The sequence below is a fragment of the Camelus ferus genome, chromosome 3 (assembly GCF_009834535.1).
Source record: "Camelus ferus isolate YT-003-E chromosome 3, BCGSAC_Cfer_1.0, whole genome shotgun sequence".
Lineage (NCBI taxonomy): Eukaryota > Metazoa > Chordata > Mammalia > Artiodactyla > Camelidae > Camelus > Camelus ferus.
The window spans coordinates 97,135,229-97,159,056 of record NC_045698.1 but is presented as its reverse complement, the minus strand read 5'-3'; the positions used below and the strand labels follow the sequence as shown (position 1 = coordinate 97,159,056).

The 23,828-nt window shown below is 42.2% G+C and overlaps 2 protein-coding genes across 4 annotated transcripts in view; both read left to right on the top strand.

Annotated features, from left to right (window-relative positions):
* Window positions 1–23,828, top strand: part of SIL1 (SIL1 nucleotide exchange factor) — a 210,392-nt gene that overhangs the window by 692 nt on the left and 185,872 nt on the right. Inside the window, exon 2 of one of the 3 annotated variants that reach the window (XM_032476848.1) lies at window positions 1,309–1,426. The exons of the other annotated variants lie outside the window; for them this stretch is intronic. Coding sequence (XP_032332739.1) covers window positions 1,422–1,426 — 5 coding nt within the window. The 5' untranslated portion in view covers window positions 1,309–1,421. The remainder of the gene's footprint in view (window positions 1–1,308; window positions 1,427–23,828) is intronic. 3 annotated transcript variants of the gene reach the window in all.
* Window positions 11,661–12,208, top strand: LOC102520106 (40S ribosomal protein S13). Its single transcript, XM_006180335.3, has one exon. The coding sequence runs from the start codon at window positions 11,701–11,703 to the stop codon at window positions 12,154–12,156; it is 456 nt and encodes a 151-aa protein (XP_006180397.1). The 5' UTR covers window positions 11,661–11,700; the 3' UTR covers window positions 12,157–12,208.

Here is a 23,828-nt window from a genome sequence, read left to right as displayed (position 1 = left end):
AAATCACCCAGGAGGTTTTGCATAGCTCTGGGTTCTATTCACAGGAATTTTGGATAAACGGGGGCATGGGCACCTGGCGTCCTCCTCAGGTGGTTCTGATTCAGGTGGTCCTGAAATCCTCCCTCTGAAATTCTCTGCTTCAGAAGGCAGGAGAAAATGAAATTGGAACCCTATTTCAGGGGCTCCAGATGGGAAAGACAAGGAGTCAGTAAATGCTCAATATCTAAGAGGCCAGTGGGGGCTTCTTTGCACTATAGCAGCCAGAGGGCTTAAAAAAGTTAATAATAATTTAAAAAATATGACTTATATGTAAGATTAGTTTTCTAATAGATATTTAAAAATGCTTGACCTCCATTCAAGTCCAGCTGGCTTTCTGACCTAAATAAAACAAAATTGACAAACTACTTTGGGGGCTTGAGGAAGTTAGATTAAACCGAGTCTAGGTAGGCAGGAAAAGAATGAATCTTACATGTTGGCTAAGAGAAGAAACTGATGTTTATAAACACTTGCTTTGACAGTGTGAAAAATGCGTTGTTTTGTATCTGTCTGTTTAGCTCTCAACCCAATTAAGCTGTTTTCTTTTCTGGTAATAGCCAGATTTGGAGATTGGATAGGATTTTGATGGGAACCAGGGCATGAGGATATCAGGATTGATATCTGTATAACATGGATCAGGACTTGGTTTGGAGCTTCAATTGAGAGCATGGCCTTTAGGTTTTTAAGATCTTGCTACACCAGATTTGTTTTAACCTTTCTTTTGGATGTGTAGTGAATTTAATCTGCTAGTTAATGCATGTGTGGTTCTGATGAAATTGGCAACAGGAAAGACTTATTGCCCCATTATACAGATGGTGGGAATGGGGAATATGTTAGTAGGGATGTGGTAGCCCAGGAATGAGAAGTTGCCTTGTCTTCTGATTCTTGCTTTCTTCTCCTTCCCTGGTGTCTTTGAATGCCTCCTATTCTCTGCAGAGGCCGACTTTGAGTCCAGGTGTGTTTCATTGGCAGGAGAAAAGGCTAATTGCCCCTCACTCTGGCCTAGCTCCTGACGCTGAGGGCTGCCTTTTCTCTTGAGTGGCTCCTACCCTTCTTTCTTCTTTCAAGCTGCCGGGGAGAGGCCTCCACCTCCTTCATTTCACCCTTTTAATCGTGTGAATCCCATTATTTTGATTTCTCCTTTTCCCAGAACTCTTGAGTGCCCTTGCCTCCCCCAACCTGATCTCCATTGGCCTGGTTCTGTCTTCTAGGGCCCATGTGGCTGGCACTCAGTAAATGTTAGTACCTCTTCTGTTCTTTTCTGCCTTGTAGCCAGAGGAGACATAGTCCAAATTTACCAGCCATGGGAACGTTTGTGCGCCCACTTGCATTTCAGTCTCGGGTTGGAGGTGAGGCCGACTTGCATTCCTGTGTGTTCTGCTGGCATGAGGTAATTTCCTTCTCCTCCCTTAGCAACTTTTATCCGCTATTCTCTTTGCCTTTCTAAATCTTAGGGGTGGAGCATGGCAGCAGAAGCTGGCAAGTAGCGCCAGAAGTTGGAAGCCATCAGTGATAGTTCAGTGTTTACGGGTAGGTTGTTAAATGGATTGAGGGAAAAGCCTCTGAGAGTGTGATAGAACCTGGCAGGGGAGAGCTGAAGAAGCTTCTGGTGTCTGCATAACAGAGGCTCCTGGAGCTGGCTGCTTGTTCAAGTTTTGGCTCTGCTAGCTTTTGGTTTCAGGTCAAGGGGCATCCCTTCCAGGTGCCTCCGTTTCCTTGTCTGCGAAATAGTAGTAAGTAACAGTGGCCACTTGGTAGGGTTATTGTGAAGATTAAATGAGATAAATTGAAAACCACATAGCTCATTACCTGATGTGCATTAAACACTATTATCATTATATCACTTTTAGAATTTATAGATTGTAGATGCAGAGTGGAAAGGCATGTAACACACCATTTTCTTCCCCTTTCAAATGGTACTCCCCTAAAAAAAAAAGAGACTAAGTGAAACTGAAAAATAACAAAATAGGTTTCAAATAGACATTCCAGAACTTAATTCTCAATGAATGCTGTTCTCCTTTAGAATGGTATGTGTAGGTGTAAGTGGTGGGGGTTAAGGGTAGCATCACTTAAGAGATGTGGACTTTGTCCAAAGTAGTTTTTTTTTTTTTAATTTTTTTTTGGGGGGGAGGAGATAATTAGATTTGTTTATTTTTAGAGGAGGTACTGGGGATTGAACCCAGGGCCTCTTGTGTCCAAAGCAGTTTTGAAAATCCACCTCTGAAATTGTCTTCAGAAACATTTTTGAACCATTTGAGAGATCAGTTTCATTAATACATGGTACCATACTGGTTTTTTTTTAACCCTAAATGGCATAGTTAAGCAGCCTTGTCAGCTGACTTGTCTTCAGATGAATTAACAGTTCGTTTTAAGTAGGCGTAGTTGGTTTTTGGTGTGTGTTGAGTATGAGTTTTGATTCTGAGTCTTATCACTTATTAGCCATATGACCTTGGACAAGTTATTTCACCTCTTGGGCTTGGTTTTTACTGCATAAAAATGGGAATAATACTTTGAAGAGTAGTTAAATGTAGTAATACATATGAAAGTCCTTGGGACGTGGGGATGCAGTAACTGTTTTCACCCTCAAAGGATGAAGGTTTGCTATTAATGAGAATATTCAGAAAGACATGATAGTCTCTAAAGGCAAGGATGGATGACTTCTAATTGTCATTTCATTATGTTTGTGGCCTCATGCTGACCTTCTCATCCTGCCTTCTATCTTTTTCTTCATTATCTATCCTTTCTTAAGTGAAGCTGTGCTGCAGAGGCTGTCTGCCAGTCTCTTGGAGTAAGCCTCTTTTCAGGAGAGCTAATCTGAACATACTTACAATGCCAACCCCTTGGTCATGGATTCCTGGGGATTTTTCTCTGGGGCTGCAGCTGGTGCTTAGATCATGCTCTGTAGTGCAGGCATCTCTAACTCCTGGATTTGGTGTCAATTTGGAGACCTGTCCTTATGGAGCTAATCTTTTCTCTTTCTGAGCAAGAACGAATACTTCATTCTTCTCTGAGTCGGCCTTAAGCTGTGAGCCTTAGTCGTCTGCAGCATAGAGCTTCTTACTTTAATTATATGTGGTCTAAAGAAGGAATATCCTGCCTTTTTCTTTGCTTCATTTACTTTCACCAAGGGTTTTACTGCTAAGTGGGGGAGAATTGCCTGTTGTCATTCAGGTGGGGCTTTGGGTAACTCCTGATTCCTAGCTTCAGTAATTGAGTTTGTCTTTGGGATAACAACCTCGTAAAAGATTCAAGCTACTCAGAACACATGTGAAGAACCTGCCAGAATTTTCTTAATTTGTGGAGGGTTTACACCTGGCATCCTCACTTGATGCAATTTTCTACCTAGGAGACAGAATCCAGGAGCAACTGACTATGTTTAGCATTGACTTGTAGTTCTTTCAGTTTCCACCAGGCAGCTCATAGACAAAGGTGTGGTTGTGTTGGCTGACTGTCTGCCCGCATTCTCCTAATAGTGCCCTAGTCACTATTTGAGGCATGGAGGATTGTCTTAGTTCAGTTATGGGCTGCTATAACAAAATACTACAGACTGGCTGGTTTAAATTACATTTATTTCCCACAGTCCTAGGGGGTAGAAGTGCAAGATCAGGGTGCTAGTATGATTAGATTCTTGTGGAAAGTGGATCGGCCCTTTGGACGTCTAATCGAGTGTTTCTCATCCTTTTGTTCATTATTACCTTTTGAGACTTTTCCCCCCCAATTGCCTCCCTCCCCCACCCTACCCCACCATGGAATTTTAATACCACAGGTTGACTGTGTCCGTTTATGTACTGTGGCCCTTTGGAGGGTCACAGACTGCTATAATATCTAAGATTTTTCTTCCTCAGGAATAATTTTTCACCCCTTTGGGGGAGACTTTGCCTTCATTGAGAATGCATGGTGTTACCCTGTATTCTGTCACTAATATATAGTCATCAAGGCTTGTTTCCTATCTAGAAGTTCCCACTATCACCATAAGCATTTTCAATGCCTCCAATACCAAACTGGTAAATCAGGAGAACGTTATCTCATCCAGTCCTCGCATCAACCTTGTAAGGTGGTTGGTATTTTACAGATGAGGTAACTGAGGCTGTGATCTGATTAAGATAAAAAAGTTTGATATAGCCAGTCTTTAAATCCAGTTCTGACTCCAAAGCTATTTCTGTTGCACTGTGCTGCCCACTCCCACCCCTCAAGAGTCTGCAGTCATCAACAGGTTATTTGGTCATTCAGCTTATTTTCTCAAAGCCCTATTAGGTGCCATGCCCAATTGAAAATGTTGGGGACACTGAAGTGAGAGTTCCTGCTGTTAAAGGGATAACTGAATTTTTCCAGGTTGAAGATACCTTAGAGATAGTGCCTTTGTTACCCTCTCCTGTTTGGACCTCTTACTAGATGGCTGGCTTTAGCTAATGGCTGTCATGGAAAGATTTGAGCTAGTTGGCCTTAAGGAAGGTGAAAGCTCTGGATTTGTCCTTACTACTTCCATTTTCCAATCAGCAGAGCTGTTCGTAATCACTGAGCATGTCGTGTACAGAGTATAACCAAGAGGGTGCAGCAGGCCTAGTAAACTATTTGACCATTAGATGTTTGTGAGCATGATGATTTGTAAGAATGACATCTGCTTTGCTTATTGATAGTCCTAGTAATTCAGAGCAGAAGTTATTTGTCCCTTTCTGAAGTTATTCCATTTTGCCTGCCTCAAAGCCTAATAATGTTAAGAGAGTTGGAGAAGAAATGGAATTTGGGCAGAGGTGGTGGGAGGGATATTTTTTACCTGGATTTCTCCAAAGAGGCTGGAATTGAGTTTTTTCTTCTTTTTTAAAAATTGTGTGTGTGTGTGTGTGTATATATATTTAATTGACGTATGGTTGGTTTACAATGTCATGTTAATTTCTAGTGTTGAACATAGTGTTTCATTTATATACATATATTCCTTTTCATATTCTTTTTTATTATAAGTTATTACAAGATATTGACTAAAGTTCCCTGTACTGTACAGTAGAACCTTGTTTATCTATTTTATGTATAGTAGTTTCTGCAAATCCCAAACTCACAATTTATACCTCCTCCACTGGTAACCATGTTTGTTTTCTATGTCTGTGAGTCTTGTTTCTGTTTTGTAAATAAGTTCATTTGTGTCATTTTTTTTAGATTCCACATATAAGTGATATCAGATGGTGTTTTTCTTTCTCTTTCTGTCTTCGATTAGTATAACAATCTCCAGGTCCATCCATGTTGCTGCAAATGGCATTATTTTATTCTTTTTACGGCTGAGTAGTGTTCCATTGTATAAATACACCACAACTTCTTTATCCATTCATCTGGTGATGGACGTTTAGGTTGTTTCTATGTCTTGGCTGTTGTAAATAGTACTGCTGTGAACACTGGGGTTTATGTGTCTTTTTGAATTAGTTTCCTCCAGATAAATGCTCAGAAGTGGGATTGCTGGATCATATGGTAGGACTGTTTTTAGTTTTTTGAGGAGTCTCCACACTGTTCTCCATAATGGCTGCACCAAACTATTCCCATCAACAGTATAGCAGGATCCCCTTTTCTCCACACCTTCTCCAGCATTTATCATTTTGGACTTTTTAATGATGGCCATTCTGTGAGTTTATTTTTTATTGTTTTTATTTTCTTCCAAATGTTGGATTTTTGAGGTGTTGCATTTACCATCTGCTGCTCTGGTGTTTCTTTGGTCCTTCTTTCTCACAGCTGAGTCCAGGTGTTCTGGACTGGAAGTTGGAGTCTTAGCGTAGTGTTTCATGTTTAACCTGTGTAACATGTCACATCCACAGAGAAATGGAAAGGAGTATGTTTCTGAGGTCTGCTTGTTGGCTATATCTTGACTAAAGAAATTCTTGATCCTGCCTTTTAATTACCATTTATTAGTATCACAGACAGAGGAACACAGCAGTCAAATGAACTGATCCACGTCTAGCCACTTCCCTTTCTGCAAGTCACCTGCCCCTTCTGTCTTGTGAGAAGGAGGGGTTCTAGAAGATGGAAGTAGAATGAGAGATGCATCCCAAAGTTCTGGTGAGGAAGGCTTAATGCCAGTGGACTTTTAAACGGACATTTCTTTGCATTTTGGAATAGTTTCATGCTTATGCTTCTCATTTCTGTGAGGCTCCCAAGGAGGTAGCATCTTTCTGACCAAACTCTAGAAAACTGTCAGGCTTCAGTTCAGTGGCAGTAACATAAAGTAGGACAATCAATACAGACAACATTGATCGGTCATGCTTTGAATCCAGAGAGTAGTAGGCATTGGAGTCATAAGAGGCCAGCTCCTATGCAAGGTTTTGAGGTTGATTTTATGACCTTCCCCATCTCATACTCATGAGGATTGGATTTGATTATATTCTTGAAGCAAAGTCTCCATCCTTGGGCCCAGCTGCTGAAGTCTAAGATTATGGTGTTTCTGTGCTGGAAGAGATCATCCAAGGGGGTCTTTTTTTTTTTCCTTTCAATTTTTTGAGGCAGGGAGGTTATTAGGTTTATTTATTTATTCATTTTAATGGAGGTACTGGGGATTGAACCAAGGACCTCATGCATGCTAAGCACGCACTCTACCACTGAACTATACTGTCCCCTCCAGAAAGTCTTAATTTCATTGCAAACATCAACACTGAGTCGGCTTCATATCCAAGGGACTGCTGTTTGTAGTACCTTGGTGAGTGAAGAGTCGGGAGATACCCTTCTAGTTCTGTCATCACCTAGTGCTTCAGTTTTGCTTTCGATGGGTTCCTATTTTACTGACTATAAAACTGAGCCCCAGAGAAGTGAAATAGGCCATATATCTTTTTTAGGGCCACCAATGTGTTAGTGGCAGAGCTGAAACTCAAGCCAGAGGGCCTGCAGAGGGTGGCCTTAGAAGTTGTTAAAATTAGAGCCTTGTAAAGATGCAAGATGCTGTTGCAGTTAAAAGTCTCTAGGGACTAAGAAGGTCCTGCCTCCACTGACTGACTTGTTTATTAACTTAAAACTCTCACTGGTGAAGTTTTTGGCTGTCATGCTGATTTTTCTCATGTTCATGTTGAAGTGTGTTTCCTTTTGCTCTTACCCCAAAGGAAATAGATTTGAAGTTTCCACCTGTTTTAGAAACAATGAAAATAGTGCCCAGGCCAGACTGCTGTGAGTGTGAAGAATGGAGTCAGTGAACCACTGGACGTTACCTCATGACCCAAGCAAACCTTTAATACATTTCTGAAAGAAGAGAGTAAACGAATGAATGGTATGCCAGAGTGGTTTAAAACTACTCAGGGGTCAGGTCACTTGGTTTTATATTTTGCTATTTACTTACTAGTTATCAGATCGTTAACAGGTTACTTATTTTCTGTAAGTCTTGATTTCATGACCTGTAAAATGGGAATAGTAATAGCTACTTTAGTAGCTGTCTTAAATTGAGAGAATATATACAGAAAAGTGCTGCTTCTGGTACAGTGTAAGTGCTGTGTATACTATCAATAATGACAACAGCCGCAGTTTCCAATTCCTGACCCGAGACTTGGTTAGAGGGTAAGTTATGCAGACTGTGTAAGTATTACCTTAACAGACGCATCATTGTCTGACTTCTTCGTTGGTTGGCTTATTATTCTTATCAGTTACAGTGATCACAGGTAGCTCATGCTGAATAAGTAAAAGTTGGGAACAGCAAGGAATTTCACAACCTATCTGCCATTTCCTTCCTTACTTAACTTAGTTCTCACCTTTCTGAGGCTCTAAAAGGCTGTCCTAGCCAGGGGCTTCTGTTTCTTGTTCAGTGTCTGACACAGGGATTTCAATGGAGCAGGTCTGGTTGGTCCTGAGCCTTCCTGGGCCCTCTCCTTGTCTCTTGCCTTCTGCTCTTCAGCCAGACATGAAGCAATTAGCTCATTAAGGGAACTCTGACTTCTTTGTCATGGCTTTTTTCTGATTTATATGCCCATTTCTGGCCTTGTGCAAGGTCAGGGAGCCACAGTCAATTATGTGATCCAGATTTTGTGCTCAACTTGGCTCTCTGCTTTTGAGATTTGCAGCTCGTTCAGTGTAGCAATGGAGGTGGAAGTAGGGGAAAAGCCCCTGAAGCTACAACCCCCCATTATTCTGATCTCAAGCTGAGTTTTTAAAAATCCTGAGCATCATGACTATAGCCTGTGCCTTACTTCTTTGAATGAAACAAATAGGGTAAAACCTCATTATTTCATTATTTGGGGGAAAGACCAGTCGGAATAGGTAAAAAAAAAAAAAAAAAAAAAAGAAAGAAATTAAAATGTGTTTTCAAGGAAATGCCATTGTCTTAGATTTTGGGGCAAGCCTCTGCATTATCTTTGTCTTCTAGTCTTAGTGCTTCCTCTGTTTCCTGGAACTGCACCTGAGTTATTATAGGAGCTTCGTCCTATTTCCTCCTTTGGCTTCCTCCAGGACACTGTGTATTTCTGCCCCTTAGGGTCTTCCAAAATACAGTGCTGATTGGAGAACACTCATGTTTAGAAGCTTTCAGTGGCACCCACTGGCTGCTGAATAAATTCCAAATGTGTCAGTTGTTCTCGTGTTCCATGCCTATTGCTGCGTATCTCTGTCCACTTTAATTATATCATCTCCCATTACTCACGGGTACCCTTTGCTCCTGATAAACTGATCCAGGTGCTCCTCTAAGCATGCCTCATGTTTGCAAATTTGCCATTTCTTTTGTCCGGAGTACTCTCTCCTTAGTCTTCTACTTTATGCTGCAGATCTGCCTTCTTTAGTGAGCCTTGCCTGATACCTCCGCATCTGTATCCCCATAGCAACACTTTGATTACAGAATTCAGCATACTTTATCCTGGTTAGTGTTTGTGTTTTTTATTATATGACCTTCTCAGGGACATAGACGTGCTTTATTTTGTGTTTCTAGCATAATGCTGAGTATAACATGGATACCATAAGTGCTTGTTGAATGGATGAATATGTGAATGCCTGAGAAATGGTAATAGTCCTGTTCAAATCCCATTTCTTCCCTGAGATATTCCTTGATCCCTAATCACAGTGAGTTTGGCATGTTCAACTCTCAGAGTCCTTTGTGTCTGAAACAGTCTGATTCTTTAAAGTAAGTCTTACCTTTCCGACTTGATTAGAAATTCCAGGAGGGCAAAAATGCATCCTTTATTTTTCTTTGTGTACCCAGCCCCCAGCACAATTCCTGGCACACAGAGTGTGTTTAATAAATGCTTTTGAATCCAGGAGTCCAACTATTTGGTCACCTGCTGTGCCTACCAGTTGATCAGCCTTCTCTGTCACTCACTGGCTAGGGGTCTCCAACTCAAAGATGTTTTCAGGTAGGAAACAGTGTGAGACAGCAGGGAACATTAGACTGTGCCAAACTGGAGTGCTTATGTGCTTCATGGGGGACATCTGCTGCTCAGCCTATTATTGCCATGGGTGAGTGCGGCTCTAGTGGTCTTTGCATCTCATACTGCAAGAGAAGCCAGAAATCCAGATTTTACTGTGAAATCTCCAGGAACTACCAAAGCACATCTGTGGACTAGATTTGACCTGTAGGTATCCATTTGTGACCTTTGGGTAGAGGCTGGAATTTCACACATTTAAGTTCCTTGTGGAGGAAGAAAGGGAAGGGAAGGTATAACCTGAAAGTATTTTAGGAAGTTTTTGTGAAGGCCTAGCTTTGGTTAAGAGTATCCTGTAATTTTCTATGGGTAGTGACTTAGTCTCTTGGGCTGAGTCCTACAGAGACCATGTATGGACTGGGTTTCATCTTTCCTTGTTTTCAATTCCCAGAAAGATGGTGACCTAGGGACTTAAGTAATTTTTGCCCTTTTTGCCCAGCCTCTGCTGAGGCAGGTTTGATGGTTGTTCTTGCTTCTGTCAACTTCTAAGGGCCTGGTGGTCAGGCTGTTCCAGCACAAAGTCCCAGAGACTGTTCCTGTTAATGGCTTCTCTGAGAAGGAGTTCTGGATGAACAAGCACAACAGAAAGGGAAATAGATTGTACAAAATCATTGCCTAAGTGTGGTCGGCCAAGGGGCAATGCAGTATAATAGTCAGAATGGAATCTGCACCTCCATGGAACCTCCTGCAGGACAGTATCTCATCCTCTGGCTGTCCTGTTCTTTTTGTAGTCTCTAAGGGCCCCTGACAGTGCTTACTGCTTGGCATTACTTTCTGGTTCTGAAAGTGTCACCACTAATGGTATCCCCATCTGAGGTAGAAACTAGCTGATTGAAATATCTAGAAGAATACATGAGAAACTGAAAAGAGTGTCTTTGGTGAGGGCTCCTGGGTGGCTGGAGAATGGGAAAGGAGGGAGACTTAATTTTCACTGTATATCTTGTGTGCTTTTTCTAATTTGACCTATGTACATATATTGTTACATTTTTTTTAAAGTACCTAAGCAGACCCAAGTGTGATCATCTCTTCAAATTCTGCTCTGTTCTTACTTTATTCCTAAAACATGGGTTTCTCTGCAAACACCTGGACCCAGTCACTGTAGACTGCCTTTTAAAGGTGACAGCCTTGCCTCTTTGCCCCCAGAAGTGTTTCAGGGTTTCTCACCTAGAGATCTTTGGAATGATAAATAGGCTTAAAGTATGTTCAACATTTTACTGTTTTTAAATGGCTTTCAGATACATTATTTTATTTGATCCTTACAACATCCCCATTTTATAGAGGTGGAACATTGAGGTTTGGAGAGTCTAAATGACTTACTTGAGGTCATACTGCTAGTCAGGGTAGAGCCATGACTAATCCAGCTTGCCTTACTTTTTGTATTCATGCTTCTTGCTGTAAGTTCTTATGGCAGTGAGGTAGTCTTCTCTTTTTGGAACTCTCTTACAGGTTTCCAGAGCTATTCAATTGGGGCAGTAGTGGAGCTTTGGTGTTTCCTCTTAGCTCTAGCCTTTTCCTCTTTAGGACTCTCAATTACCTTAATCTGTCGTCTTTGGGGGAAAAAGGGTGAGTAGTAGGTTTCTCCATTTTCTAGATAAGGTAAATTAAGGCTCCAGTGGGGTGATACCTTTTAGGGAAGCCTAAATTGACAGTCTGATTTCCTTTTCTTTGCTGAGTATTCATGCTGCTATTAGTCAGAGGGCTTTGTTTCCAGGTTACAAATCTTTTAGCAAAGAAGTAAGTGTGGAATAGAATTGAAAGGACTCGTATAGTCCTTGGATATAATTTAATGTTCCACATCCCAGAGAGAGTAAAGTGCACAAGATGGATTTGGATTAATATCCTGACAGCATATGGCTTGGCATGTAGGGCACTCCTGGGAGACCCTTCTCACCATACACAGCCCACCTTTGCCGAGTGGCCTCTTCCCACAGGTCTTCCCAGCAGCTGTTGTGCACCTGGGTGAATCATCAGCTTCCTTACGTGTTGAAAAAGACAATTTTAACTAATGAAAGCCCTCATATGGGAGGCAAAATAAACAGACAACCCTGAAAGACCGTGTATTTTAGTACTTCTTAGCTTCCCCTGGGTTTGTTCAGGGTATTCACATCCATTAGAAACACTGGCTGGTCTCTTCAGAATGTAATGTTGAAAATCGTCTTGCCCTTTCTGCTCTACTGCCCCTGGTGTCACGGATGTGGAATGTCTCTGGAAGCTTCAGAAAGGCTGTGAGCACTATGGAGGGAAGGCTCAATTGCTTCTAAGAACCAAATAGACTTTTCGCTGCCGGACCGTCGCCATCATGGGTCGCATGCACGCTCCCGGGAAGGGCCTGTCCCAGTCAGCTCTGCCCTACCGCCGCAGCGTACCGACCTGGCTGAAATTGACGTCTGATGACGTGAAGGAGCAGATCTACAAACTGGCCAAGAAAGGCCTGACTCCCTCACAAATTGGTGTGATCCTGAGAGATTCACATGGTGTTGCACAAGTACGTTTTGTGACGGGCAATAAAATCTTGAGGATTCTTAAGTCCAGAGGACTTGCTCCTGATCTTCCTGAGGATCTTTATCATTTAATTAAGAAGGCTGTTGCTGTTCGGAAGCATCTTGAGAGGAACAGGAAGGATAAAGATGCTAAATTCCGTCTGATTCTGATTGAGAGCCGTATTCATAGGTTGGCTCGCTATTACAAGACCAAACGAGTCCTCCCCCCCAGTTGGAAATATGAGTCATCCACAGCTTCTGCCCTGGTTGCATAAATTTGTGTGTACTCAAGCAATAAAATCATTGTTTAAGTAGAAAAAAAAAAAAGAACCAAATAGAAATCCTTGACTTTTTACCTTTTCTATTCTTACTTAAATCAGAATTAGGTTGCCTTCAAAGAGAATTATGGGCATTACTGACACAACTCAGAGTACTCAGAGGCTCCTGGTACCTCCTTTGCAGTCTGTGAAGAGAACTTGTTGGGGACATGCAGAGATCACGTTCAGGTTATCTTTTCCTCATCCAGCCCTAACCTTTGCTATGCTAGAGTTGTCCTAGAGGTACGTACCAGCTGATGGCTTAGTCAAGGCCTCACTAGTTGGCAGCTTTGTAGGTCTGGAAACTCAGTTCATCCAGGTTTAAGTTTCAGTGGGCTATCTCAAGCATATGAAATTCGTGAGACCATCAAGCCACTGTTCCATTTAATTTATTAACTCTAAGAAACATGACTACCAAGTTTATTTGTATGGACAGGTAGGAACACTGTTTCCACCATAGGAAAGGTGAACCAGGAGCCAATTCAGCCCTGGAGGAAGTCAAGGTTAAGTATCGTGGAAAGCTCTTAGCCATAGGTCAGATATACCCATATTTAAACCATGTACTAGCTGCGAGACTTCAGATGAGTTACTTAACCGCTCTGCTCCTATTTCTTCTTTTGTAAACCTCCCCCCCCTGGGGGTTTTCAGAGATGTACATAGTAAGCACTCGGTAAATATCTTGTCCTCTTTATTCCCCTCTCTCCTTCCATCTTCTCTTCTCTCCTCCCAGCATTGTCCTTCTAGGGCTGTGTCTGTATTCTGACCAAAATACACTCGTCAGTCTCTCAGGCCACCAGGAATGTATTGGAGAGTAATTCATTCTTATTCTCTAGGTTCCTCTTTATGTATCCTTTGCAGACCGCAGCCCTTCTTTTACCACAGGTTACAGTAGGCACAACTAGATTCTGGCTCTCTTCAATCTGTTCCAACCTAAGGAATCTTTGTGGTTACCCTTCAGTCTGCAGTTCTTTGCTGAGCACCCACTGTGTGTCAGGTACTGCTTGGCCATGGGGGTATAGTGGTAAGTGAGACAGATATGATCTCTGCCCTCAGAAACACCTTTCAAAACCCCCTCCTCATATGGGTTACTTCTGTGGATGATGATCTTACTCATTCTTTTTTGCTTCATACTAATTTTCTTCTGAGTGCAGTCTTCTCTCTAGACCTAGGAGACAGTGCCCCTTTGTACTGCCTGGGCCTTGCCTGCTGGCTTGCCTGTTCCCAAGTGGTGAGAATAGAGGGCTGAGGTTGAAGGAAAAAGCCCCGTGGGCTACTACTGCCTCAGCCACACATGTCCTAAAGGCCTGCACTTGGCACTCTTGAATGTTCCTTTTCTCCTTGCACACAGATTATAGTGTTCACTGGTAATTTAAATTCAGATAACCTTCCGCCCCTTCTCTGCCTTAAAAAAAAAAAAAAAAAAGAGCCCTGTGTATTACAGGGTGGAGAACAAAGTGGGGCAGCCCTGGTCTCCTGGTGGGGTTTGTTTTATCATGTGTGTTTTTTATGCAGCCTCGGTATGGGTTGCCTTTCCTTTAATAAGGCTAATGTGTGATTTAGGCATATTGATATTCTGCAGTCACAGAATCTCACATCTTTCTCGATTTTGTCATAAGTAGTGTGACAGGTGGATTAAATAGTCTGACAAGAAGTGGAACTTGCTTCTTCACTTTGGACTCCAGACTGCATCCTGGCCCCTAGGGACCCTACTTAAAGAAGGCCTAGCAGCCAGGTTGATGGGTTTCTCAGTTTCAAAATAGGGGCCTGAAGATAGTCCTCTGCTCCCCTTTCCTCTCCCTGTTGCCAATTTTACCAGCAGTTGCCAAGAAGCGTGTATAGGGAAGCAGGCAGAATGGCTCTCTGGACGCCATTTATTTGAGAACTTCCAGCAGAGAAGTGTGTTTTCCTCTCCTTTTTCTCTTGTGGTGGTGTGTAGCATCGTGATTTGGCACTGCTTGTACGTCTGTAATACTGAGTCCTGTACATGACTCCTCTGGCCCTGTAGGGGTTTTCAACAATAAATTGCTTGCTGCTTGGTGTTTCCCCCAAATTCCATCACCTTCCCAGAAACGGAGGAGTGTGTCAACAATTAGGGACCTAGTGGAACTTCTGTTTCAGTCACTGTGACCACTGGAAGTATGGTGGTTGAGCCCAAATAAGCCATGTTTCCCACTGCTGCTGGGGCTGGGCATTTGCTGCAGTTGGTTTTAGCTTTAAGTGTCACACTAGAGGCTTCATTGGAAAGGAGAGAGCACTGTGTAATTATTGCTTATGTACCAGTTAAACCTATCAGCCAACAGATGTCAAGTGCAGAGAAAAAGTGCAGTAATGTTATTATAATGGCATAATAGTTATAATAATCAGCTGGCATAGCATTTGATAAGAAGCAGATCCTGAAATGAGTGCAAGGTAGGGGTTAACCTTGAACTACAGTACAATGAATGGATGCTTAACCTTGTAAGAGATGCCGTGTGGATGTGGATGATTCAGGTATAGAGTTTACCGCCACTGCATAGGTAGAGGAGCTATGGAGACTTCAGCTGGGGTTGTCTGCCCTGCAGGTACTGCCTTATGGTGTGATGGAGCACACACCATCCTTTGATTTAAGGTTCTCTGGGTTGCAGGATTACAGTCCTAGCACCCAGCAGCAGTGGCTTCTGGGAAAGGCAGAGACTTCATCCCTATGGGCCCATTTGGGATTTTTAGAAAATCTAGCCTCATCCTCATAGCTATAGGTGATGAGCTCTGCTCCTTATAGTGAACTGTCTCCATACCTAGGATGTGGGGTTGTACCTCAGTTATATACATACTAATTGTGGTGGGCTGTGCTCGCAGAAGGCAGCCTCTCCTTGATGTAGCTACGTTCTCACTCTGGTTAGGAAGGTGGTGGTGAAGGGGTGAGGAGCAGAACTGGGTGCATAGATGACCCACAAAGGCAGCCCTGGGGTGGGAGAAAAGAGTGTGTGGATTCATGCAGACCTGGGTTTGTTCCTGACCTTGTCATTCACTAGCTGTTGGACAAGTTGTTAAACCTCGTTGAAGCTCAGCTACCCGTCTTTATGTGTGCTCATCTGTGCCTTATTTGTTTCTCCCTAGCAGCCCTGTCTGAATTACCTATCACTGTGCCTGCCATTGAATAGAACTCAGTAAATGCTTCTGCTTCCTCCACCTTACCCTACCTGCCTATCCTAAAGAGTAGAAGGGCATAGACAAGACCCTTCTGCTTGTAAAGTGAATTTTGGTCTCAATTAGAGCTTGGTGTGAATTTCTTCAGGCATGGGTGTTGCTTCTCTGAGCTACAATCTGTAGAGCTCTTCCGAAGCTGCCTCATCGGGGGATTTTTGATATTTAATGTTTGTGCACATCTTTGCTTCATCCAAGGAGTAAAAGATGGGGTTTAAAATCCCTTCAGGGAATGGTGTACCTGCTTCTATCTCAGCCTCCTGCAGCCCTCCTCCTTTCCCGTTTTTTCCTTTGGGTGGGTCACTTGGGGGTACTGCTCTGAGGAATACTTGTTTCTTGCAGAGTCTGCTAGTTGTTTGGCTCAGTCTCTTTACTGGGTAAAGGTTTTTGTGTTTCTGTACGACTGGGACTTTGCTGTGGACTTTTATTTTGGAAGCTTGGAGCACGCAGAAAAGGTGATATCTATTTAGACTGTTTTTGGCTGTAAGCCAGGTTATCACTATGGCTACCACCAGTCTAGAGAATGGCAGGACATAGAAAGTAACTTCTGGAAGAAATTTGGGAAAGAGGAAGGGGGAAGGGGAAGAATAATTTGCCTTAAGGTCATAAGAGGTGAACAGCTTCTCTAAGCAGAACCATTTGATTTGTACAGGTCTTCATTTTCTTTCTCTCTGAAATTTTCTTTCAGTCAATAAACATATAGTGTCTGTTATATTCCAGACACTATGGTCAGCCCTGAGATATACTTGTGACCAAGTCAGATACAGTTCCTGCTCAGAGTATTGATGAATATAGACATAATCAAATTATAATCATACACGTAAATGTAAAATTATAATTGTAATCAATGTGTGGAAAGAAAGGAATGTGGTTCCATGAGAATTTTTGACTTGGTCCTGGGGTTAAGAGGGTATCAGGTAATGCTTCCTTGAAGAAGTGACATTTGAGTTAAATTGTGAAGAACAAACAGGTGTTTACTAAGCAAAGTGACATGTGGTTGAAGAGCTTTTCAGGCTGAGAGCTCAGCTTTTACAAAGCCGCCTGAGTGGGGTAGGGGTTGAGGGGTGCAAAGAAGCATAACTTCCATGAGGAACTGAAAGAAATTGTGGCCAGAGCACAGAGAGTGAGAGGAGATAGGTACAGGTGAGGTTGGAGGGATTGGCAAGGGCAGGCCTGGTCAGCCACGGCGAGGTATCTTGCCTTGATTGGAAGAGCAGGAAATCCTTTGAAGGGTTGTTAGTTGTGGTTGTGGTAGTGAGATGATTGAATTTGCAGTATGAACAGATCATTCTGTCATGGTACATTAGATGGATTTTGATGAGGGATTGAGAATGAAGACCAAAAAAAGAAAAATTACTGTAATAGGTTACTTGTTTTCCTTCAGTCAACTAAATGGTAGTCTTGAGATTGGACCCTGTGAAGTGTTGCCTTGCTCCTCCTGAGTCAAGTCCTCTCTCAGTGCCCACTGACAGTGTGGTGTTGGGGCCACCTGGTCACTCAGCAGATGTGGTGGCTCAGAGTGCTGGCATTTGGCATCTTTACACCTTCCCAGAAAAAGGCCTGGAGGTTTCAGACCTGTCACTTATTAACATATGACAGCAACAGAGCACTTCGTAACCTGTGTCTTACCATCCCTCTGTTGGTTGTCACTACTGGGCGAGGGCTACCCCTTTCACCTTGGACCACTTAAGACACTGACACAGGCACCTCCCTGAGATGTGATACGCCAAGTTAGCAAAGCCAACACCTGAGGTTCTTAACACTCAGTTCTGGTTGATGTTGGTGTGCACATTCTCTCTTGGTAGCAGCCAATGTCTAGGGGCCAGAAATGGGCTGTAATTATTCTTCCCACTGTGTAACCAGGAAGACTGAGGTATAGGAGGGACCTGTGGTATAAAAAAGCCTCGGTCAGTGTCACACGCTGTCAGACCAAGTGCTAGGTGTGTGGAAGGCGGTCCTAGACCCCAGACCAGAGCCCTTCCTCAGCTATACTGTGGCCTTGCCCACGTCTCCTTCCACTTACACAGCTGGAAGGCCATGGTACATAGTGGTTAGGAACATGATCCTTGGAATTGGGCAGACCTTAACTAGGAATCTTTGTTCCACTCCTTATAAGCTATGTGATCTTGGACAAGTTACTTCACTTCCCTGACCCATAGTTTTCTTTCTTTTTTTTTTTTTTTTTTACATTTTTTATTGATTTATAATCATTTTACAATGTTGTGTCAAATTCCAGTGTTCAGCACAATTTGACCGATAGTTTTCTTAGCTCTAACTGGGGAAATAATAATAAGTATCTACCTTGCAGGGTAATTGTTGTGAATTATCAGTTAGAATATATGAAAGGTGCTTAGGTTCCTTCACAGGATAAATGCTGAGTAAAAAGTGGTAATGATTGTTGGTAGTTTATTTGGCTAACTTTTGTTTGTCTTACATGTCTGGTATGTGTTGGGCTCCATCCTAGGCATGGCATAAAGAAGTCCTGGTCTTGAGGTGCTCAGTTTTCTTGTCACTTTTTCTGCTATTTGTCTGGTTCTGCGTGATCACATTTCAGTAAAACAAGGAATCACCTCGGGAGGGTCCAGATCAGATATCCACTTGGTGATGCTTTGTCTTCCTCCGGGCCTCTTCTTCCTTCTGTGGCCCATAGCCTCCCACATGCTTTGATTCCTGTTTGCTCCCTTCTTGGGAGTGGAGGGTGCTCAGCTCTTGGTAAGGTAGCCCTGCTTTTTGATAGGACTGCACCATCTGGAGCAGCCTTCTCTTTTTGCTGCTGCATGAGTCTCCATTTTTGGTGGTGAACATTCCTGGCTCCTATTCCTTAAAACACTCTACTGTTGCTGCTACTTTTCCTTTGTAAAATATTGTGTAAGGTAGTTGACATAAAAGAGACCATGAAAAATAAGCTGGGTTGTGTTTTCTGTAAAGGTTTGTTCAGTATTGAGTTAGTGAAATAAAATGCTCTCTGGTAGTCTTGAGGGTGGGGAAGGAAATGACCTTTGTAATGGGATTGTATTTGATGGAGGTCTTGGGGAAAGTTGATTTATTTGATTCCTGGGTGGGTGAAAGTGAGGATGGGGGAAGGACAGAGCCTTTCACATTTTCTGAACTGGAGCCTATATTCGCTGAGAAGATGAGATGATGTGTTGGTGTAGAGTATCTCAAGCTGGATATGCAGGCCCTGACCTGTGCCCATGCTTTCTTCCTCATTCAGGGGGGTAGGGGTTTGTATGTCTCTTGATGAGTTAGTATGTCTCTTCATTCACTCACCATTTAGTAAGCTATGTGCAGTGCATTCTGTAGGAAGAAATAGAATTCCTTTTCTGCTAATTATTAGTTTTTGACCCTATCCTGGAACTTCTGTGACTGAACTTTCCTCATCTGAAAAAGATGCTGGGGCAGTTAGGATGAAACGAGATAATGTAAATCGTGTGCCTGGCATGTGGTAGGAGCTCAGTGAATCATGAGGATTCTAATGCCTTCAAAGAACTCAAACCTCATCAGGTAGAGAAGCCAGTTGGGACCAGAGGTGCTGGGAAAGGCTGGCCAAGGGCATGGAACTATGAGATTGGAATTGGGTTGTTAGGGAATATTCCTGGGTAAGGTGTTTGGAGTCAAGCCCCAAACTATGTTCCTCACTGGGGAACATGAGAATAGATGGAAAGCAATAGACAGGAGGCTTCAGTGGTAACCCAAAAGAACTATTGTCTCTTTCTTCCCCGTCAGGAAAGGGGTTGGAATTGTTAGAGCAAAGTGGCTGGGGCCCCGGCTCTTTTAAGTCACAATGACCCGGGTTCCAGCCCTGACCCTACCATGTACATGCTGTGTGGTCTTGGGCAAGTCACTTCATCTCCTCTCTGAGTTTTGGTGTCCTCATCTGTAAAATAAAAATCTACCTGTAGTATTGGGTGAGGATTGAATAAAATAATGTATGTATAATAGTTGGCACAGTGCCCTTCACATAGTACGTATTCATTAACTTACAGATGAAGAATTTCTCTTAGGAAAAGAAACTCTTCTGAACTTCTGTAGCCAGATAAATTTTTTGAAAAGTCAGTCTACATCCTGGAATTAGTTATCAACATTCCACAGTAAGTTCTTAAGGAGCACACAGCTCTCCTGCCTTTCACTGTCTGCTGACGTACCATCATACTTAGAATAAGTTCTAAACTCCCTTCCCTGGTTACAGACCTTTACTGAGCAGATCCTTGCCTGCCTGCCTTGGCAGCCGCATTTCCTGCACTCTTCCCCTCACCTTTATGTTTTGACCACAGTGACCTTTCTGTTCATCATGTAGAAGTCCTTTGCTCCAACTGTTGCCTGGAATACTCTTCACTCATCTTCACTTAATTGGCCCTTGTCATTCAGATTTCATTTCTGCTGTTACTTAGGAGGAAGGTCTTTCCTTGTCTCCTGTATAAAGTAACCAGTTATGTCACCATAACAGCCATCTGATAATTTTTCTTGTTTGTTTGCTTCTTGTTGACTCCGTTTTTCCTCTACCACAATGTAAGTTACATGAGAACAGAGACCATGTCTGTCATGTTCACAGCTATATTTCCAGAGGTATGAACAGTGTCTGGCATATAACAGATGATCAGAGAACATTTATTGAACGAATGAGCTTGTGAATGAGAATGGATTTTTGGTATTACTTAGGCTGGGTACATAGGTTCTCACATTCATAATGCTTTGTTTCCTGAATAAATGTAATCAGGATGATTTTCTTTCTTGTATATTACTTATTAAATGTCCTCCCCCTTCCCCTCAACTATTAATTGGAACCTTCTAAGGAGAGGCTATTTTTCTCTGGCTTCATTTTATGTAGCTTGCTTTCTTCCTGGCTTTTTGTTATTGGAAAGGGGAGTTTGTGGTTATTGGGCTTTGGGCATTGATTTTTAGGTTTTCTGTTATACGGAAGCAAGCTTTAGTGCATTTACTTGGAATAAAACAAACACAGAAGCTCACCAGGATGGCAAATTTATCTCACGCTGATTTTCTACTGACACTTTTTACAATATTACCTAAGTACTTAGACAAGGGCGTTAGACGAGAATTGACAAATTGACAATGGACAGATAGATACAAATTCACAGAATGTGAGTGAGTAGCAGGGTGAGACATGGAGCGGGCAGAGGGAATAGTGCTTCTCTTTTCTGGCAGTGCCCTGCTTTTCTCATGGGAAATACTAGTGTTATGAGTGAGACTCTGGTCCAGTTGACTGTTCCCCTTGCAGAGGGCCTGTAACCTAGGGAGCTGTAGGCTGTGTATAGGCTCAGTGCTGGTGTGCCCACCTGGTAGGTCCTAAGCAGTCTTTTTTGCTTTGTGAGGGAAGCGCTCCAAGCTCCTAGATTAAGGAAGGTGCAGAACTCCAGGCACCTTTGTAAGTGTTTGGATCCTAAATGTTATTAGTGCTCAAAGACCTGGTCCTGGATTTAGAGAATGAAATCCCAGGCATGTATATGAGCAGGAGAGGGTGTCTGGAGCAGGGTAAGCTAGCAGACATGGGCTTACATTCCTAAAAAAGGTTCTGTGTTTATTGAGAACTGTAGCCCTGCAGATACTGGTCTTCATTCATTTCCAAGGCCCCCTTTCTCCCACTCACAGCTGCCTTTTCTGTCTCCTTGTCTAACCACATGGTTATATTAACCTACCTTAGATATTGTTGAGTGTTCACTATCTATAAAGCTCAGTAAAGGAAAGACATTGGACAACTCCTTGTCAGTTGTCTCCTTTGCTAATTTTCCTCCTTTGAAGGACTTATCCCTGTGGCTAACTCAGGGTATTTGGTCACTCTTGCTACTACTAAGTCAGCGTCTTAACTTGATACTATTATTATTGACCGTCCTCCATCTATCTGGGACCATCTTTAATTTATGTTTAAAGTTACCTAGAAGCCCACTTGTAGTGAATCCCCCTAACTCAGTTTTTTTATGTAAGAATTTCGGCTATAAGCCAGCAAGACAAGTATTTGGAGATTCTGGTACCAGAAGGTGGCTTTTTTGGTAGAACAGCAAGTGGCTCTCTGAAGCAGCTTTCTTTTGGCTCAAAAAGCATTACTTCTCACTTCTTTCACCCCCTCTCTTCCAGTTTTTCCTGAGGTGATGATCATCTCTACTCCTTTAATCTCTCTCACTTGCTGTATTTCCTGACCCTTCTGTTGTTTCTGCAATTCTTGTTCAAAGGAGTGTTTTCTTTCAGAATTTTCACAGCTTTCTTCTGGACAGGATTATGGGTAACATGTTATTAGGCTCCATCTCCGTTTCCCCCAGGCTATATAATCTGTTTTTCTGTGTGTGTGATTGTAGAAATTTGGGATGGGAAAAGTGCACTGTTATACTCTCCCACCCCGTTTTGACTGTAATCCATGATTCTGAGTCATTTAGAGGTGGATCAGCCAGGGAGTCCCCAAACCAGGGATGATGATGGCCTAAGTTTCAGGTAGCTTGTTAGGCTATCTATCTACTTATTTATTTATTTAGATTGAGATGTTTTTTAATTTGGGTTTTTTTTGTTTGTTTGTTTCAGTTTATTTTTTGGTTAAAAAGTAAACCAACATGTATCTCTTTTTATTTTTATTTGCATTGATTTTCTTTTCTTTCTATAAATCCTGAGTGAGAACTTCAAAATCATTGGCCAGTCTTTGTGTTCAAAAGGATTTGAAGGATCAGGTCCTCCCAGTCCTGTCCCCATTTTCTTCACCTGTGCATCTGGTAGACTAATAGACTATGAGAAACAGCTCTCAAATGTCTCTCTTCTCTTACACATGCTTGCACACACATGAACATGTTCATTTTCTGAGGAATGAACACGTCTCTGAGAGGAATCCATCTTGTTTCATGCAAATGCCCTCCATTACAGCAAAATTCAGGAGACTTTGAAAAAGGTAGAATTAGTGAGGTTTATTCCTCCCTCCTCCCCAAAGGCCTCAAAGCTCTTAAAATAGACCTTAAAAAACCTGCTACTCAGAGCTTCAGCTCTGAAGGCAGACAAATTGCAAACCTGGTGCAGTAAGACTCCTCTCTTCTGATCTTTTTCCTTTTTCTCTCTCAATTTTTTTTTAACATCCCTTTTCATGGTCTTACCTAGAAGGTTGATTCAGTCCTTCCTTGCCAGCTCTTAGCAGGAGAAGCAGCAGGGCTTTGAGCCTTAATTTATGGTTTACATTTCTTCTCCATTCCCTTTCTTTGCTACCTCAGTTTCTCATCCTGACCCCTACCCCATTAGAATGGACAGTGTCCTCTTATGTGATATGTAGCTTTGGAATTTGATGTCATCAGTACTAGCCTAGTGATTTGGGTAGAATTTGGGAGCCTGTTTTGTGCATGTGCTGCTAGATGAGGAAATGGGTTTTTTTTTTCTCTTTTGGTACCATCTTTCTTTTGCCTTGCCTGTCTAGCCCCAGTGAGCTCTGTTGCTAGGGGAAATGGAGAACTCTTTATCTTGATTAATTCTGGGGTATTATCTATGAAATTACAAAATAGCGTTTCATAGCAAGAAGTCAGAGTTTCCCTGCAGCTCCCATGGAAGGAGCAGACCTTTCAGTTACATTTTCAACATCTTTGGGGGTCCGTTTGAAGAAAGCTGAAGCAATAATTAGGACTAAGCAAAGAAAATGAATTTGGAGCCAGAGTATTTTAATAAGAAGCTTGAAAAAACAGAATCTTTTGATACATAATAAATAGGAGCTTGAGCTTTGTTTTCTTCTTACTTATTCATTCTCTTTTTGCATTATTATTATTTTTGGTTTTCTTCCCAAGACTTGGAGACTCTGTTATTTCCTTGGTAGTAGAATGAGGATCTTGTTGGTGACAGTCTGCTGAGATTTAGGCAGGTAGAGGGAGCAGAAGTGGGCTTGCTTCGGGTACTGCTAAATCCAGGGGTTTTGGTTCATCTGGAGAAGGGGTAAACTTCCTTTCATTTTTAGATTCATTTGTATTCCCCCAAGGAGTCCTTGGAACTGACTGTATTTTCCAGATGATTCTTTCTGAGAAATGAGGAATGAAAGAAATTTCCTGGATGATTCAAAAGCATTTTTGCTAGTCTTCCCTAGCAGTTAGAGCCTCAAGCCAAAGATATGTAGGTTTGTCTCTGTAAGATCTTTTCTATGTCACAGTAGTAAGGCCCCCAATTCATTTGGGAGCCAGGTGGTTTGATATAGTTAAGATCTTGGGCTTTGGAGTCAGATTTGCTTTGTAATTCTGCTTTGCCCCTGAATAGCTCTGTGACCTTGGAAAAATGACTTTACCCCTCTGAGTCTTAGCTTTCTCTTATGTAACAATATAACAATGGTACCTATGACATAGGGCTGTTGTGAGTCCAGTGTCTGGTGAGTAAATAATTTCTAAATGTAGTTGTTATTTTAAGACACTGAAGGAATATCAGATTGAACCTTCTTGGCAAGAGAAAAGAAGGTAGGAAGTCGCTAGAAAAAACATGAAGGAAGG